Below are 15,823 nucleotides of genomic sequence, written 5' to 3' on the forward strand. Positions count from 1 at the left end.
AGAGAAGCCACTGCAATGAGTAGCCTGTGCACCACAAGGAAGAGTAACCCCTGCTTGCCACAACTAGAGAAAACCCACATGCAGCAAAAATAAATAAATAAATACATTTATTAAAAAAAAAAAAAGAGGCAGGGCCGCATAAGAGAGGGTGAAGGAAAACAAGGAGGGTGAGGTCACGGACTCAGAGGGACATGTGCCCAAGAGACTGGCTAGTAGGGTCACATACCAATGGGAGGTCACAGAAGCTACAGCCTAGAATGGGGCTCCTGGGCTGGCACGATCTGGGCTATGCCTGGACAGAGGCTCTGTCCTCTCTCCCGTGTGAGAACCCTGGGTCTTGGCCACCTGTCCCCAGATGTCCCATAGCAACAGGGAACAGCACAGCTACCCCTAGGGTTTGCTCAGACTTGGGCCTAGGGATCCATCCAGCTCAGCCACAGACAGAAGGTTCCTGCCTGGAAAGAACTAAAGAAGAGGCCGTATAGGGACCCAGGGCAGTGAGCATCGGCTGGCAGGTCAAGACACGTGGGCCTGCCCTTACGTCCTGCCCAATCTTGGCCAGGAAGACAAAGTGAGAATTTGCCAAGTATTTTGGTGGAGGATTGGGTTATTGGGTTTCCTTTCTGTATTTGGCAAAGATGGAGCAAGCTGCCAGGTAGGCAAAAAATAGGGGTCTCTAAAACACCCCAGCCTCACTAGCCTCCAGACTCTCCCCATTCATTTCCCCATTTAATTCTGACAGATCTCATTGCAGGAAACACTAACCATTATTGTTATTTTACAGATGGGGAAACTGAGGCTGCAGAAGGGGAGAAGGGAGCTAATGGTTCTCTCTCCTTCCCCCCTACCCCCACCCCCTGCAGTGCTGTGTAGGCAACAGGCCGCTTTGTAAGCAAGTCACATTCGCCAGGGCTCCAGGCCACACCAGCAAAGGTGCCTGGGGTTGCTGACTCAGCAGGGCGGCACGCCCACCCAGATAGCCCCTCCTGCCAAGCCAAGAAGGTCCACTCCCGGCCCCGGCCCCTTAGGAGTCTCCGTCTCCACATGGGCTGAAAGAAGTGTCTGGAGCAAATCCCAGTCCCAAAGGGCGAGTGACCTGAAGCGGCCTCAGTTTCCCCATCTGTAAAACGGGGCCTGTCGCCCACAGTTCTCGAAGGCTGCGGTTTCCAGGGACCCGCTCGCAGGTGCTCGTCCCAAACCCCCGGAGGGCGCTTGCTGCTCCGGAACCACCCTGGGGCGGGGGGATGGGAGGGCTCTGCGGTTCCTTCCCGGTCCCTATCCCGGCCCCGATTCCCCTTCCCAGGAGGGCACCCCAGAGAAAGCAAAGTCGTTTCAGCAGCCCCCCTGGGTCACCTGCTTCCTCGAAGCCGTCGTCCTCGCCTTCCGGGCCCGCCTCCACCGGCATGCCCAGGTCCCCGTTGGGGCCCGACATTGTGGGCTCGGGCGCCGCAAGGGCAGCGCGAAGACGGGACACAGCGATTGTAGCACAGAAAGCCGGCACAGGGCGGAAGGTGGAGGTGATGGGTGGAACTCGGGACCAGCTGGGCTGAATGCCACAACTGAACGCGCCCGGGCCCCGCCCCCACCCGCTGTGAGACTCCGCCCCACGTCCCGCCCCACTCAGAGCCTGGTCCCTGTCGCAGCCCAGCTCTTGCGACTCACCCCGGGAGCGAAGCTTTGTGCCCGCCTGGCCTTCGGACTCCGCATCGCCCCGCCCACAATCTGTCCAGCCTTCAGATCCCCATCCACTCCTCGAGCCCCACCCATCGCCCGGCCGCCGGGAGGGGCCATCCCGGGGCTGCCCGCCGAGAAGCCTAGGTAGTTGAGCCTCGGGCCCTCAGTTTGGGCCAAGGAGCCCGACAGAGGGGCGGGAGGGCTTGGAATCCCCACTGCGCCCTATCCTGCCGCTGGGCACCTGCGGGTCGGCGACTCGGCGCCTTCGGGTGGGCGAAATAAATACGAGACACGTGGTTTCTAAGGCCCCCTGTGTGTATGGAAAATTTTATGGTTCGGGCCACAGAAGAAACGGTGCAGCGGTGCGGGAGGGCAGAAAAAGCCCGATTCGAGGATTCCCACCTATTGTGGGTCGGGCTGGGCGGTTTCTGCGACTCTCCTGGACCCGACGCCGTGACGCTTTCCCTGGTAGTCTGAAGGGTTCACTCTCTTTCGATTGGGTGCGTATTACGGATGACGCTGACGGCCACATGGCGAGCTACGTGGCCGAGTTCCTGCGTTCGTCTCCGGGTCACCACCGAGACCAGTTACATCTACACTTTAGAAGCCGGGGCATTTAGCAGACATCCCTAGGTGTGTTTCTTCGGCTCTGACGGATGTGTGGAACTGGGCTCCGAGGACTCACGCCCAGTCCCACGAGAGCTGGCCCTCCCCACTCGGCATCACTGTCACTCCGGCAACCTGCAGGGCGCCGGAGACCTGCTCCTTTAAGAGGAGCCTGAGCCCGGGCCATCTTTGTTTCTCGCGCCCTCCCGCTGCGCCGGCGGAGCAAACATGGCCCACGCTGTGCGGGCGCTGTGGCCCGGCGGGCTCGCTCTGACCTGGAGGCTGGGCGGTCGTCCCGCGCTGGGACTTCCCGCGCAGAGCCGGGCCGGCTTAACCGGGGCGGCGGGAGGCCCGGGCCCCGCCGCCACCACCCGCAAGGGGGGCGCACGGCTCCTGGGGGCGGCGGCGCTGGCCCTGGGAGGAGCCCTGGGGCTGTACCACACTGCACGGTGGCACCTGCGCGCCCAGAACCTCCGTGCCGACCTCTCAGCCGCGCAGGTAAGCCCGGGTCGGACCAAGCCTTGGGTAGGGGCGTTCGGGTCAGCGCCGAACTTCGGGACTTCTGGGAACCGGCGGTGTCAGGAATCGCCTCCTCCGTCCGCTCTTAACCTTGGACCAGTGACTTGGTTTTAAGCCCTCGAGCCCTCAGCGTCCTCATCTGTGAAATGGGGCGCTACTGATGCCTGCTGACTAGAATTCTCGTTGTTTCAAAGTCGTTTTTCTAACGTGTTTTAAGACTTTTTGATGGAAAGATTTGGAGATCACTGAAAAGGGAAAGCCTCTTGTACAGTGGATGGCTTTACAAACATTTTATCGTGTCCCTGCCACTGTCTCCAAATCCCGAGGTTGTGTATTTATTAGTACTGTTATTAGTATTTTTACGGAACTGATGACCCTTAGACTCCAGGCCCTGAGACACGGAGGAACAAGGGTATGTCCCCCAAGCCGGGTGGTGGCCCAGCTGCCCTTGCGATGCTTTGTACACAGCACCAGCACCCCCCCACACACACACCCCCACAGGCGCCCCTTTCCTGAACCCATGGGTACAGGAACGGTAGATGGGGAGTGGAATTCCGTGTCTGCCTGCCCGCCCACCTCCGTGGCCCAGCCTCAGTCTCTCATCTCTGAACAATGGGGGAGCGGTACTGCAGCTGTGGCTTTCAAACATGAATATGCTGCGAGCTCTCGTGAGGCTCTCCTGCTCTATGCAGGCCAGTGGCCCAGATATAACGCTCCCCTCTTGTAGATTTGAGGTAGACCCCGCTCGGAAACGCTGGGCTCTGCCTCCACACCCCTTGAAGGGGTCGGGGTGGGCACTCCCAAGTTGAAACAGTTGCATCTGGGGGGGCACACCTGGCGGTGTCTGAAGTTCCCTTGGGACAGGAAGGAAAGGAGAGATGTCTGTCTAGCGTTGGACAGAGATGAGAAGATTCCTCCTACACAGAACAGACTTTCTACCTGGGGAGCCCACTGGATGGGCGCTTGGCTGTCCACTGCAGGAGCCTGCTGCCCACCTCCCTTCACCTCCCTTTCTCCCTGTCACCCATCCCGCATTTCTCCTGAAGTTCTCAGGTCATCCTAGAAAACTCTCTTGGGAAACTTTTGCTTGGGGGTGGGGCCTGGACCTGGGGGCGGGGCCTGGGCACCGGGCCTCAGAAGCGCCCTCCTCTGCTCCTCATCCAGCTCTCCCTGTCCAGCCGCCTGCAGCTGACTCTGTACCAGTACAAAACGTGTCCCTTCTGCAGCAAGGTCCGCGCCTTCCTCGACTTCCACACCCTGCCCTACCAGGTGGTGGAGGTGAACCCTGTGCGCAGGGCCGAGATCAAGTTCTCCTCCTACAGGAAGGTGCCCATCCTGTTGGCCCAGGAAGGAGACAGCTTGGTGAGCCTTGGGGAGCTCCCTCCCTGCCCCGTTGTCCAGGCTTGTCCTGAGCTGGGCCCTGCCCTGCAGCCCTGGAAGGAACTTGGGCTCTCCGGGCCTCAGCTGGGGCTTATGAACCCGTGAGTCTAAGGGAGACAGAGGACCACAGAGCTTAACAACGTGGCTTCTGAGGTCAGGGTGGACTGGGTTCAAGGTGGAGCTCTGTCACTCACTGGCTATGTGACTTGGGGCTAGTCACTTAGCCCCTCTGGGTTTGCTTCGTTAATCAACGGAGAACCATACTCTCCAGGGTGTAGGGCTTGGCTCCTAGTACGTAGCTTCTGAGTCTTCCCGGCCCCTCAGTGCCCAGGAGGCCAAGGGGGTGAGTGGGCGGGGCTCAGATCCTGGGTCCTCCCCACATTCTCCTCCCCATTAGCCACATTTGGGTCTCCCTGACTCGGGACAGGCTTCCCTGAGGGCGGGGAGTGGGTCCTGGGGGAAGGGAAAGCTCAGTGGGCATCGATTTTAGGGGTGAACCTCCAGGGACAGACAAACAATGCCCAGGTTCCACCCGACCAGCTTCTGCAGAGTGCTTGGGTGTCAGGATTAAGAGCCCCTGGTGATCCTGCCAGTGGCCAGTCAGCCAGTACCCCCCGCCCCCCACAGTCTTGATCTAAACCATCCTCTTCTCCAGCAACAACTGAACGACTCCTCTGTCATCATCAGTGCCCTCAAGACCTACCTGGTGTCGGGGTAAGGAGCCCCTGAGGCCCAGGCTGGCGCTGCAGCTCATCCTGTCTCCTATCTCAGGGAGGCCTCCCCTAGGTTCCTGCATGGGAGTGGGGTGGAGCTGCTGCTTAGATTTCCAGGATGGGCCATGGGCATCACTCTGAGACTCCCCCTTCTTCTGTGCATCTCCCTCTGTTGGGGAAGTGCTTCTGGTATCTGCCCCAAGTCCCTCTTGCTGCAGGACCTCCTGTGTCACCCACAGGAGGGTGGGAAAGCTTTTGTTGGTCAGTCCTGGGGCTGGATCAGGCTGGGGTAGATATTCATCCCGAGGAGGTGAGGGCTGAGTCTCCTGGAGGAAGAGGGAGTCAGGGTGAGGCTCTGGATATCTCCCAAAGGCAGCCCCTCGAAGACATCATCACCTACTACCCACCCATGAAGGCTGTGAACGACCAGGGCAAGGAGGTGACCGAATTCTGCAACAAGTACTGGCTCATGCTGGATGAAAAGGAGGCCCAGCGGATGTATGGTGGGAAGGAGGCCAGGACGTGAGTGGGGCCGGGGCCAGCCCTGGGGATGTGGGGAGGGGCTGGTCTTCCCCAGAGGGGACCAGGCTGCGCGAGATGCTGTGAGCCAGGAGCAGCATGGGAGACCACGAGGGCTGGGGCTGAGCCACGGGCGTGACTGACTCTCCTGAGGACCTCCTGCTTCCGTCCGTACACTGGGCTGTCGAGATAGTGCGTCTGCTCCCTCAGCTCCCAGGCCCTGGCTCAGGGAGCCCACCTGGCCCACCTTCTGTCCCCCCTTGCCCGCAGGGAGGAGATGAAGTGGCGGCAGTGGGCAGACGACTGGCTGGTGCACCTCATCTCCCCCAATGTGTACCGCACGCCGACCGAAGCCTTGGCCTCCTTTGACTACATTGTCAAGGAGGGCAATTTCGGGACCGTGGAGGGCGCCATGGCCAAGTACATGGGCGCAGCTGCCATGTACTTCATCAGCAAGCGGCTCAAGAGCAGGTGACGGTGCACACGTGTGTGTGTGCGCTCGTGTGTGCGCGTGCGCTCATGCGCGCGTGCACCTGGGGGCCTGCCCTCCCCAAGTCCCCAGCGTTAGCCAAGCTGAGACTCAAACCCAGAACCCCTGATTGCCTCCCCCAGCCCAGGGCAAGCAGGGCTGGCCTGGGAGTCCAGAGCTGGGTCTCTGCCTTGTACCTTCCTCTGTTTTCCTCTCCATGGTTGGGTCTCTTGTCCTGCTCCACCCGCCGAAGTAGCCTTGGCCCCCGGGCCTTCTCGCTCCCCCGACCTGGGCCAGGTTTCGGAGTTCCCCTGATGGACTTCCCCCATTCCTACCCAGGCACCGCCTCCAGGACGACGTGCGTGAGGATCTCTACGAGGCTGCCAACAAGTGGGTGGCAGCTGTGGGCAAAGACCGGCCCTTCATGGGGGGCCAGAGGCCGAACCTGGCTGATCTGGTGAGTGTGGTGGTGTCAGAGGGTGCACAGACCAAAGGGTCTGTCCTTGGGGTGGGGGAGGCCCAGGCAGGCAATACCTACGTCTCACAGCTCCTCCATCCCAGAGGCATCTGCCTCCACTGGTTGTCAAGGGCTTAAGGAAAACCAGTGCTCCAGGCTTCTGCCCAGCAAGATTCCTGGGACAGTGTCTTGTTGGCCTGACTTCAATGCCAATCCTTGAAGCAGTCCTACAGCCAGGGTAGAATATGTTGATTGCAAGGCTCTGGTCTTGGAGCGAGTGGTGGGGTCCGCTCTTCCCGAATCCTACAGCCAACCCACACGCTTCATTCAAAGTCCTGCGTGCAAAATTGGCCCGTCAGTGGGTCACGGGGCTCCCTGAACGGGGAGGTGATGGGCCCAGGGCACACACCGGGCAGAGGGCGGGGCAGGCATGGACACCCCCTCTGTACCCGCCCCCCCTCCCCCAGGCAGTGTACGGTGTGCTGCGTGTGATGGAGGGTCTGGAGGCCTTCGACGACCTGATGCGTCACACTCACATCCAGCCCTGGTACCTGCGGGTGGAGAAGGCCATCGCTGAGGCCCCCCAGTGAACTGAGCATCCCTGCCGGGAGGAGGGAGGGAACAGTGGAAGACACCGGCTGTGGGGGACCAGGGCCGCTGGGCCAGCACCTGCTGATGCTGTGATACAGTGCAGCAGGGGACAGGATCATTCGACCTCTTGCCCACCCACCCTAACTGCCCCCTCGCTTCTAACACTGGACGTCTGCTGGAGCCCTGGGGCGCTGGGGGACAAAGCCCAGGCTCAGTTTCCATTCACAAATGTACCCCCGCCCCCCGGGGCATGGAAGGCTACCTCCCTCACCAGCTGGACCCCCTCCTGGGCCTCCCTGCTCTTTAGCCTTCTCTGGGGCTCTCAAGGCTGCCTTGTTTACACCCCGTGGGTGGGAATCAGGTTGGGCTCCTGCCCTGGGCAAGGGAAGTAGGAACCGTCTGGTTTGGGGAGGCCCCATCCCTGGCTCCCCCTGGTTCCTGCTCTTCCCAGGTGTCCCCAGGACTGTGTGTCATGTTCACAATAAAGAAAAGGTTTGCTGCTCCCCGCGTGGCGGCACCATAGTGGAGGTCCGCAGCCAGTAAATACCGTTTGTCCAGTGCTTACTAAGGCCTGGGTGAAAGGCTCAGTGGGCTTTGTGTCCCATAACCCCTGGGACACGACATGGGATGTGCAGCAGGCCTGGGTGAAAGGCTCAGTGGGCTTTGTGTCCCATAACCCCTGGGACACGGACATGGGATGTGCAGCAGGGAGGTGCAGAGATGGCCCAGGGTGCAGGTCCAGTTCTGCTCCCCACTGACCGTGGGGCTCTGGGCAGGGGCACCCCTCTCGGCCCGAGTCTCCTCATCTGTCAGATGGGCACAATGGTGGTCCCCACCTCAAGGGGAAGTTGTGAGGGCTTGATCACAGGATACAGGTCACGTGTGCAGAAGGGTGCCTGGTGCAGCAGGGGCCGGGGTTGTTCCAGTCTTGCTCTGGAGACCAGGAGACGAGGGTGCAGAGGACACAGTGCCTTCCAGGGGCCCCTCTGGCAGCACAGAGCCACCCAGGGCTTCAAATCCCAGGCCTGGCATTTCACGGTGGGGGGGGGGGACGCTGGGACAGGGGGCTATAGAGAGAAGCGGTTCTGGGAACGAGGCAGGGCTGTGGGGTCCCTGTTCCCCTGGTTTCAGCAGATGAGGGGCACACTGGTCTGCTGAGGTGGCCCTGCAGAGGCCCGACAGGCAGCCAGTGAGCTGAATTCTACCTCCCGGGCCCTCCCTACTGTGCAGTGACTGGGCAACCCTCTCAGGAGAGTTTAAATTTTTTCTTTGTTAATTTTTTTTTAAAAAAATTATTTTATCTATTTGTTTTTGGCTGCGTTGGGTCTTCGTTGCTGCGCACGGGCTTTTCTCTAGTTGCGGCGAGCGGGGACCACTCTTCGTTGTGATGCACAGGCTTCTCATTGCGGTGGCTTCTCTTGTTGCAGAGCATGGACTCTAGGCCCGCGGGGTTCAGTAGTTGTGGCACACAGACTCAGTAGTTGTGGCTCGCGGGCTGTAGAGTGCAGGCTCAGTAGTTGTGGTGCACGGGCTTAGTTGTTCCGTGGCATGTGAGATCTTCCCGGACCAGGGCTCAAACCCGTGTCTCCTGCATTGGCAGGCGGATTCTTAACCACTGTGCCACCAGGGAAGCCCTGTTAATTTTTTTAAAACATAAAAACAATTCATGGTCTTTGGGGACTTCCCTGGCAGTCCAGTGGTTAAGACTCCATGCTCCTAATGCAGGGGGCACGGGTTCGATTCCTGGTCGGGGAACTAAGATCTCACAAGTTGCACGGCGTGGCCAAAAAAAAAAAAAAAAAATTCATGGTTTTTGTATTAGCAAACATTCAAATAAGGTAGAAGCGACAAGCACTCTGGAGGCAGACAGTGTCATTTTGGGAGCAGTGGCCTCAGCTTCTGCAGGGCTGTCTGCCACCTGCTTGTTTTTGTTCCCATGGCGAGCATCTGTCCTTGTCAACGTGTCACACTGGCTGGGTCTTCATGGCTGCAGAGTGCTCCTTCCTCTGGGAGGAAGGAGAGAAGCTGAGGCCTGAGGCCACACCAGTCTGTGGGTTGAGGAGCCGTGGAAGCTGCCTCCATGGGGCCCACAGGTGTTGAGGTCTCCCGAGTCACCGCTGTGTCCAGGATGCAGTTCCCCCTTCATTGATCGGCCTTTAAGTCCCAAGGCGCCTTTGCTCCAAGGACCTGCGTTGGCCTGTGGACCCCAGAGCCTCCCTCAGCGGGGCAGGCACTAGGCCAGGAGCACCTCGGGGCTGCATCCCTGCCCCCCTCCCCACTTTGCCTGCTCTTCACAGACAGGCTTTTCCTTGTTACCCCCCAGGGTTACTTGGTGCTTTTCCAGCTGCTCAAGGAGGCCGACTCGCCTTTCTCTGTCTCAATCCCAAAATTCCCCAAAGGGAGCATTTGATGTGACCTGCTTGGGATGAGGCGTCTACCTTCAGTCCATGGCACCATGGCCTGGGGAGGGTCTCACGTCCCACAGTCCCACCCTGTGCTTCCTGCCCTTTCTGCTCCCTGCTAAATCCAGTGATCATGTCTTCCTCTTGAGGCCTGGTCTGGCGAAGGAGGTGCCAGGGGCAGGCCAGACCCCAGCTACTCATCACCACCCCTCTCCTTGTTTTCACAGAGATGTTTTCTTCTGTTTTTGCATTTCTCAGAGGAGGATATGGTTGATGGCAGAGCCATGCCGGGGATAGGGGCCTCACTCCTGACTGGGGCTTTATCCCTGGGGCTGCAGCAGGCAGAGAGGAGCCTGCTCACACCCTCCTCACCCACCTCCACTAAATGGTCACCTTGATGAAAAGTCACCTTGATGAAAAGGACTGTGCTAACTAGACCCATTCCCTGTGACGGGCTGGAGAATGGCCAGTCAATGCAAGGCCACCACGGGGCACTGAGTCCTGCTTCTCTCACGGAGTATTTCCCCCAGAGGTGACAACCTTGCCTCAGTTACCTTTTCCCATAACCAGCAGAGGGCGGTAGAGGATGCAAAAGCCCTGTAGGGGATGGCCACAAGACCTGGTGCTGCCACCTTGTGGCCAATTCTGGGATCGCACCTTTGGGCCATCTTCATTTTCCAGGGACCCTATTTGCCCATCTGTAAAATGGGTTTAGCATGCAAAGTGCTGAAGATGGGTAGGTAGGAAGAGTCACACCTTTCAGGGGAAAAGGCCGCAAGCTAGGAACCCTTGCCCCATCTTGGTAATGCTTAGGTTATGGCTTGTGCCTGTGGGCATTGGTAGCAGCAGAAGGCCTGAAGTGGGAACTCTGCAATTGTTTGCTGTGACCTTGGGCAAGCCCCATCCTTGCCCATCCGTGGGCAAGCTCTCGGAGGTCAGTTACCCTTCATGGGGTTGTTGAAATCAGGGATGGGAAGGTTGCACAAAGTTGATGTGCATTGTTGATGTGTGAGGGGTGTTTTTCTGCAGCCGGTGGGGTCTGCTGTCTCTTCTCAGAACACACTCCCTGCTGTTTCCTGCTGGGCTCCTGGAGTTCACGGCCAAGTGCTCCAGGAAGTAAGAAGGGAAGAGAGCCGTGAGAATGGCGAGATCCCTCCTCCCTGGGAGTCAGGGAGGGCTCCCTCAGGAGAGCAAGCCACAGCAGGGGCTTTAAGGATTAGGATTCTGGTTCACTATTTTTGTTAGATTATTAAATTTAAAATTTTCATTTTGATTATGCAAGTAATTGTTCATTGTGCATAAATAGAGCTTGTGGATAAGCAAAAAGATACCAGTTATTCACAGACCCATCACTGAGATTTAAAAATTTAAATATCAAAAATTTAAAAAGTTTTGAGACTTCCCTGGCAGTCCAGTGGTTAAGACTCCGTGCTCTCAATGCAGGGGGCACAGGTTCGATCCCTGGTCGGGGAACTAAGATCCCACAAGCTGCGCGGCGTAGCCAATAAAAAAAAAAGTTTTTTTTTTGGAGAATAGCCTTCTAGTTATTTTTTATGTATCTGCATATAGTGTGTATGTATATATATATATATATATATATATATATATACACACATAAAATATTTTATATTTATATATATAATTTATATTTTATGTACAATATTTATATCTAACAGTTAAATGGGGCCTATTTTGTGGCAAGCACCACTTTAAGCACTTTATACATATTACCTCATTTAATCCTTTCAACATCCCTATGAGGTAAGTACAAATATTCCCATTTTACAGATGAGGAAGCTGAGGCATCAGAAAGGTTAAATGAATTGCCTGGTGTCACACAGTAAATGGCACAGGCAGGATTTGAACCCAGATCTCCTGGCTCCAGAGTCGATGATCTTAATCACAATGTCACATTACTTCTCTCTCTCTCTAGATACATATTTTTTGAAATAAAAATTCAGATCACACAGTAGCTCCTGAATCACATTCCAGATCAGTAACTGTTCTCCCTCACCATTTCTAATGACTGTCCCACAGTATGCCATGCTCCACTGGATGACTCTTCCCTAATTTTTTTAACCAGTCCAATGGGAAGGATGTGGACGGGCAGAAGTGTCTAATGGGGAACAGACGTGGTAGTGGGGGGATGGTGTGGTGTGGGCTGAATAATGGCCCCCAAATATATCCAGGTCCTAATCCCTGGAACCTGGGAACGTTACCTTATGTGGTAAAGACACTCTGTAGGTGTGATTAAATTAATGATTTTGAGATGGAGAGATTTTCCTGGATTATCCAGATGAGCCCTAAATGTAATCACAGTCTCTTTATAAGAGGGAGGCTGAGGGAGGTTTCACTAAAGAAGAGGAGACGTGAGAACAGAAGTGAGAGGTTGGAATGACGCCAGGAAGAGGTCGAGAGCCAAGGAAAGCAGCCAGCCTCCAGAAGCCAGAAGAGGCAAGGAAATGAATTCTCCTTGAGAGCTTCTGGAAGGAACCAGCCCTGTGGGACACCTTGATTTCGGCTCAGGTGAGATTGATTTTGGATTTCTGGCCTCTAGAACTGTAAGAGAATAAATGTGTGTGTGTGTTTCGCTGTGCCACGCAGCATGCGGGATCTTAGTTCCCTGACCAGGGATCGAACCTGGTGTCCCCTGCAATGGAAGCACGGAGTCTTAACCACTGGACTACCAGGGAAGTCCTGCTTTTGTGTTGTTTTAAGATGCCACGTTTGTGATGATTTGTAGCAGCAGCCGTAGGACACTAATACAAATGGCACAGACCAGTGTAGTCAGGGAAGAGAAGCGGCTACAGGGAGCCAGGTGACCTGGGGGCAAGTCCCTTGCCCTGTGTCAGTTTCCTCCTCCCTAAAATGAGGGGCAGGGGTTGGGCTCTTTGGTGCAGCAGGGGACCCCCAACCCTGGCAGGTGTGGGTGGAGCCAGCTCATGGGGCTTTCACAGCTGCCGTGGGGAGATAATGTTTGGTCCCTTTGTGCCGCTCCCCCGCCAGCCTCTGTGTTATGGGACGCTGACAGCAGGAGAGGCCTAGGTTGCCTGGCCCCTGGGGGCTGGGGTGGGCCTCTGGCCTTCTTGTTTCCTTCCTGCACTCCTGCATCACTCCCCTCCTGCTGGCCTTCCCACCCAGCACTGGCCAGCCTCTCCAGCCACTATAACTGGGACTCGCTGGTCTGCTCTTGCTTCTTGGCCCTGGAGGGCAGGGACCAAGGTCCACGCCTGGGCAGAGGGGCCCGGCAGGCAGGCTGTTCCTCTTCTCACCCTTCCCCTACATTCCAACCTGCCCAGACCAGCAAGATGCGGACTGGGGACAGTCTGGCCAGAGCTGAGGTTGAGAACAGGGCTTCAGAGTCAGCAAAAGTGGTTTGAATCCCGGCTCAACATGTGCCCTTTTCTGGGGGGTGGGGGGACGCTATGGCTTGTGGGATCTTAGTTCCCTGAACAGGGATCGAACCCGGGCCCTCAGCATTGAGAGTGAGAAGTCCTAACCACTGGACCGCCAGGCAATTCCCAACATTTGCCCTTTGTATGAACCGGAGGAGTCCCTTCCAGCTCTGAGCTGTAAGGCAAATATTGTGCCCGTCTTGCTCGTGAGGAAACTGAGGCTGAGAGAGGCATGAGATTTGCCCAGGATCACGCCGCCAGGTGCCAGGATTCAAGCACGGGCCTGCCCCACTTTTCTCCGGCTCTCTGTGGCCTCCTGGCCAGGAGAGCAGCCAGACGCCAGGTGTCACCTACCTGAGGTGAGGCAAGGAGCACCTGCCCCTCAGTGAAGGTCCCTGCAGGTGGGTCGTGGTGTGGTTCCAGGCCGCCAGGCCTGCTCTGGGGGCAGGGGCCCCAGCAGACCCCATGGCGTCTTCACCCCCCAAGCATGCAGTGGGAGTGGGGTCCTCTGACCTGCCTTCGAGGCCGCGTCACCTGCTCACGGCGAGGGCCTGGGCGAGTCCCTTCCCCTCCTGGAGTCTTAGTTTCTGCCTCTGTAAAATGGGGACATGGCGGCGGCACTTGTGCCCTGTGTTTGCAGAGCCCCAGCTGGCGCTCAGCGATGGCGCTCCCGTGACTAAGAGATGAGAAGGTCTGGCTTCAGAAAGGAAGCACGAAGAGGATGGGCCAGATCCCACGGTGGGAGCTGCCCCCACCCCCATCCCATGCCAGAAATCCCAGGCCTCCTCACCCCGGGAAGGAGGGAGGGGGGACTGGAATGAAAAGCATTTAGGGGAAATCACTCTGTGAGTTTGGAATCCAGGATGGGGCAGGGGAGCTGCGAGATAAAACTCTTTATTAAGGACCGGCCATTTCCGTTTCCTGTCTCATTTCAACTTTCCAGCAGCCCTCCCAGGCTCGTCTGGAGGTAGGACAGAGGTCTGAAATGCGTCTCGCCGGGCTAAAATCAGGGTTGTCAGCAGGGGAGCGTTCCTTCCGCAGGCTCTCCAGGACTTGGTCCTTGCCTTTTCCAGTTTCTAGAAGCCGCAGCATTCCTTGACTCGGGCCTCATTCCTCCATCTTCAAAGCCAGCGACCTCGGGCTGAGTCCTCGCCCGCCTCCCCGCCTCTCCCTGCCTCTGTCTCTCACGTGGCAGGATCTTGTGACTCCATTGGATCCCCCTGGATAATCTAGGCTACTCTCCCTATTTTAAGGTCAGCTGATTAGCAACCTTAATTCCATCTGTGACCTTAATTAGCCTTCGCCATGCCACCTAATTCACAGGTGGTGGGGGTTACGACGTGGCTGTCTTTGGGAGGGGGTATAGTTCTGCTTCCCACACCATAGAACGTTTGGATGGGTTTTATCCGATTAGTAACTATTCGTTAAGCCTGTAGTGGGTGCCGGGCACCTACTGGGAACAGCAGTGAGAAAGCCAGCCGGTACTCCCACCCTCTAGTTAGCGGGGAGAAGTGCAAGGGAGAAGAACAAACGGCGTGGAACAGGGCTGCCATAGGAAGCAGGGTGGCCAGCGACAGCCTCTGTAAGAAAGTGACCTTCAATTAAAGACTGGAAGGAGGGATGAAGGAACAAAGGAGGGAGGTTGGCTTGGTGACACATCAAGTGTCACCCACCTCAGAGCACCTCCCAAAATTAACTTCTGTGCTGGAGAAGCCCCACTCCCAGCTGGAAGGAACTGAGGACCTGGGAACCTGGGACCTGGCCACCGTCCCAAGGAGAAGCCTGGACGGGGGCGGGCGGGGGTGGGGCGGGGACGACCAACTTGACAAGACCCAACCAATGGTTGGGAAATGGTTTATGCCTGTTACCCTGGTAACAAGCTGACGCAAGTGGCATATTTGTTTCCTGTGGCTGCCATGAACTTGGATGGCCGCAAACAATAGAAATGAATTCTCTCACAGTTCAGGAGGCCAGAAGCCAGAAATCCAGGTGCCAGCAGGGTTGGTTCCTTCTGGAGGGTCTGAGGGAGAAATCGTTCCTGCCTCTCCCCTCGCTTCAGGTGGCTGCCTGCAATCCTATTTTTTTTGGCCGCACCCGAGGCTTGCGGGGTCTTAGTTCCCTGACCAGGGCTCGAACCCGCACCCCCTGCAGTGGAAGCATGGAGTCTTAACCACTGGACCACCAGGGAAGTCCCAATCCTTGGCATTTTCTGACATGTCGATGCATCACTCCAACCTCTGCCTCTGTCCTCACGTGGCCGCCTCCCTGCGTGGCGCTCTCTTGCCTGTCCAGATTTCCCTCTTTTATAAAGACACCAGTCATTGGACTTAGGGCCCACCCTCACCCAGGATGACCCCATCTTGACTTGATTACATCTGCAAAAACCCTACTTCCAAATCAAGCAACGTCTGAGCTTCCCAGTGGACAAGAATTTTGGGGAGACACTTGAACCCAGCACAAGTGGTATATGCGTTTCACGCAAGGGCACACTTCTGTGTCTCCCTACAGCCTCTGAATGCCAGAGCCCCCTGGCACGTTCCCCAGGCTGCTTCATACAGTGCCCCACCAGCCAGTGGCACCAAGGGCTGTCAGTGGGGGGATGGGGACGGGGGTGTCGAGTTATTTAATGAACATTTCATTGAGCGCTCTGTGCACTGGGCACTGCTAGAGGTACAACTGCAGACACATTCCCTGTTCCCAGAAAGCGGATAAAGAATGTCCAGGGGGGCCCTCCAGCATCTCTACGTCAGAAGGATGGGCAGGAACCAAATCTGAGGCTGGGGAGGGGCACCCAGTGAAGTGAAGAGAGGCACAGTGGTGTCTGGAGGTGCTTCAAGCAGGAGACAAGGGATCAGCTCGGCTCGACATGGGCTGAATCAGCTGAGGGCTGAGGAAGGACCAGACTCACTATCTCCTGGGGCACTGGAGACCTGTCAGAGCACCCCAAATACAATGACCATCCATTCTAAAGAGGGGGTGCGTCCAGAAGCCCAGAGCGGGTAGCTACTCTGAGGGGTAGCTTTCTCATGTTCTCTCATGAGAAAAAGGGATTTGTATTCTAACATGTAAACAGCCCCATGCCGCCCAAGCCCAGGTCA

The 15,823-nt window shown here is 57.1% G+C and overlaps 1 protein-coding gene across 2 annotated transcripts; it reads left to right on the top strand.

Annotated features, from left to right (window-relative positions):
* Positions 1-2,208: 2,208 nt before the first annotated feature.
* PTGES2 (prostaglandin E synthase 2) lies at positions 2,209-13,620 on the top strand. Of its 2 annotated transcripts, none has more exons than XM_060014082.1 (7): positions 2,209-2,778; positions 3,964-4,161; positions 4,835-4,893; positions 5,265-5,414; positions 5,682-5,882; positions 6,220-6,337; positions 6,805-7,965. In XM_060014082.1, exons 1-7 carry the CDS (start codon positions 2,509-2,511, stop codon positions 6,925-6,927), a joined length of 1,119 nt encoding a protein of 372 aa, XP_059870065.1. In that variant the 5' UTR covers positions 2,209-2,508; the 3' UTR covers positions 6,928-7,965. The 2 variants fall into 2 exon arrangements, with proteins under 2 accessions (XP_059870065.1, XP_069396848.1); XM_069540747.1 differs by lacking the exon at positions 6,805-7,965 and adding an exon at positions 13,366-13,620 and having other exon boundaries at positions 2,218-2,778.
* Positions 13,621-15,823: the final 2,203 nt, after the last annotated feature.

The sequence above is a fragment of the Delphinus delphis genome, chromosome 6 (genome assembly GCF_949987515.2).
Source record: "Delphinus delphis chromosome 6, mDelDel1.2, whole genome shotgun sequence".
Lineage (NCBI taxonomy): Eukaryota > Metazoa > Chordata > Mammalia > Artiodactyla > Delphinidae > Delphinus > Delphinus delphis.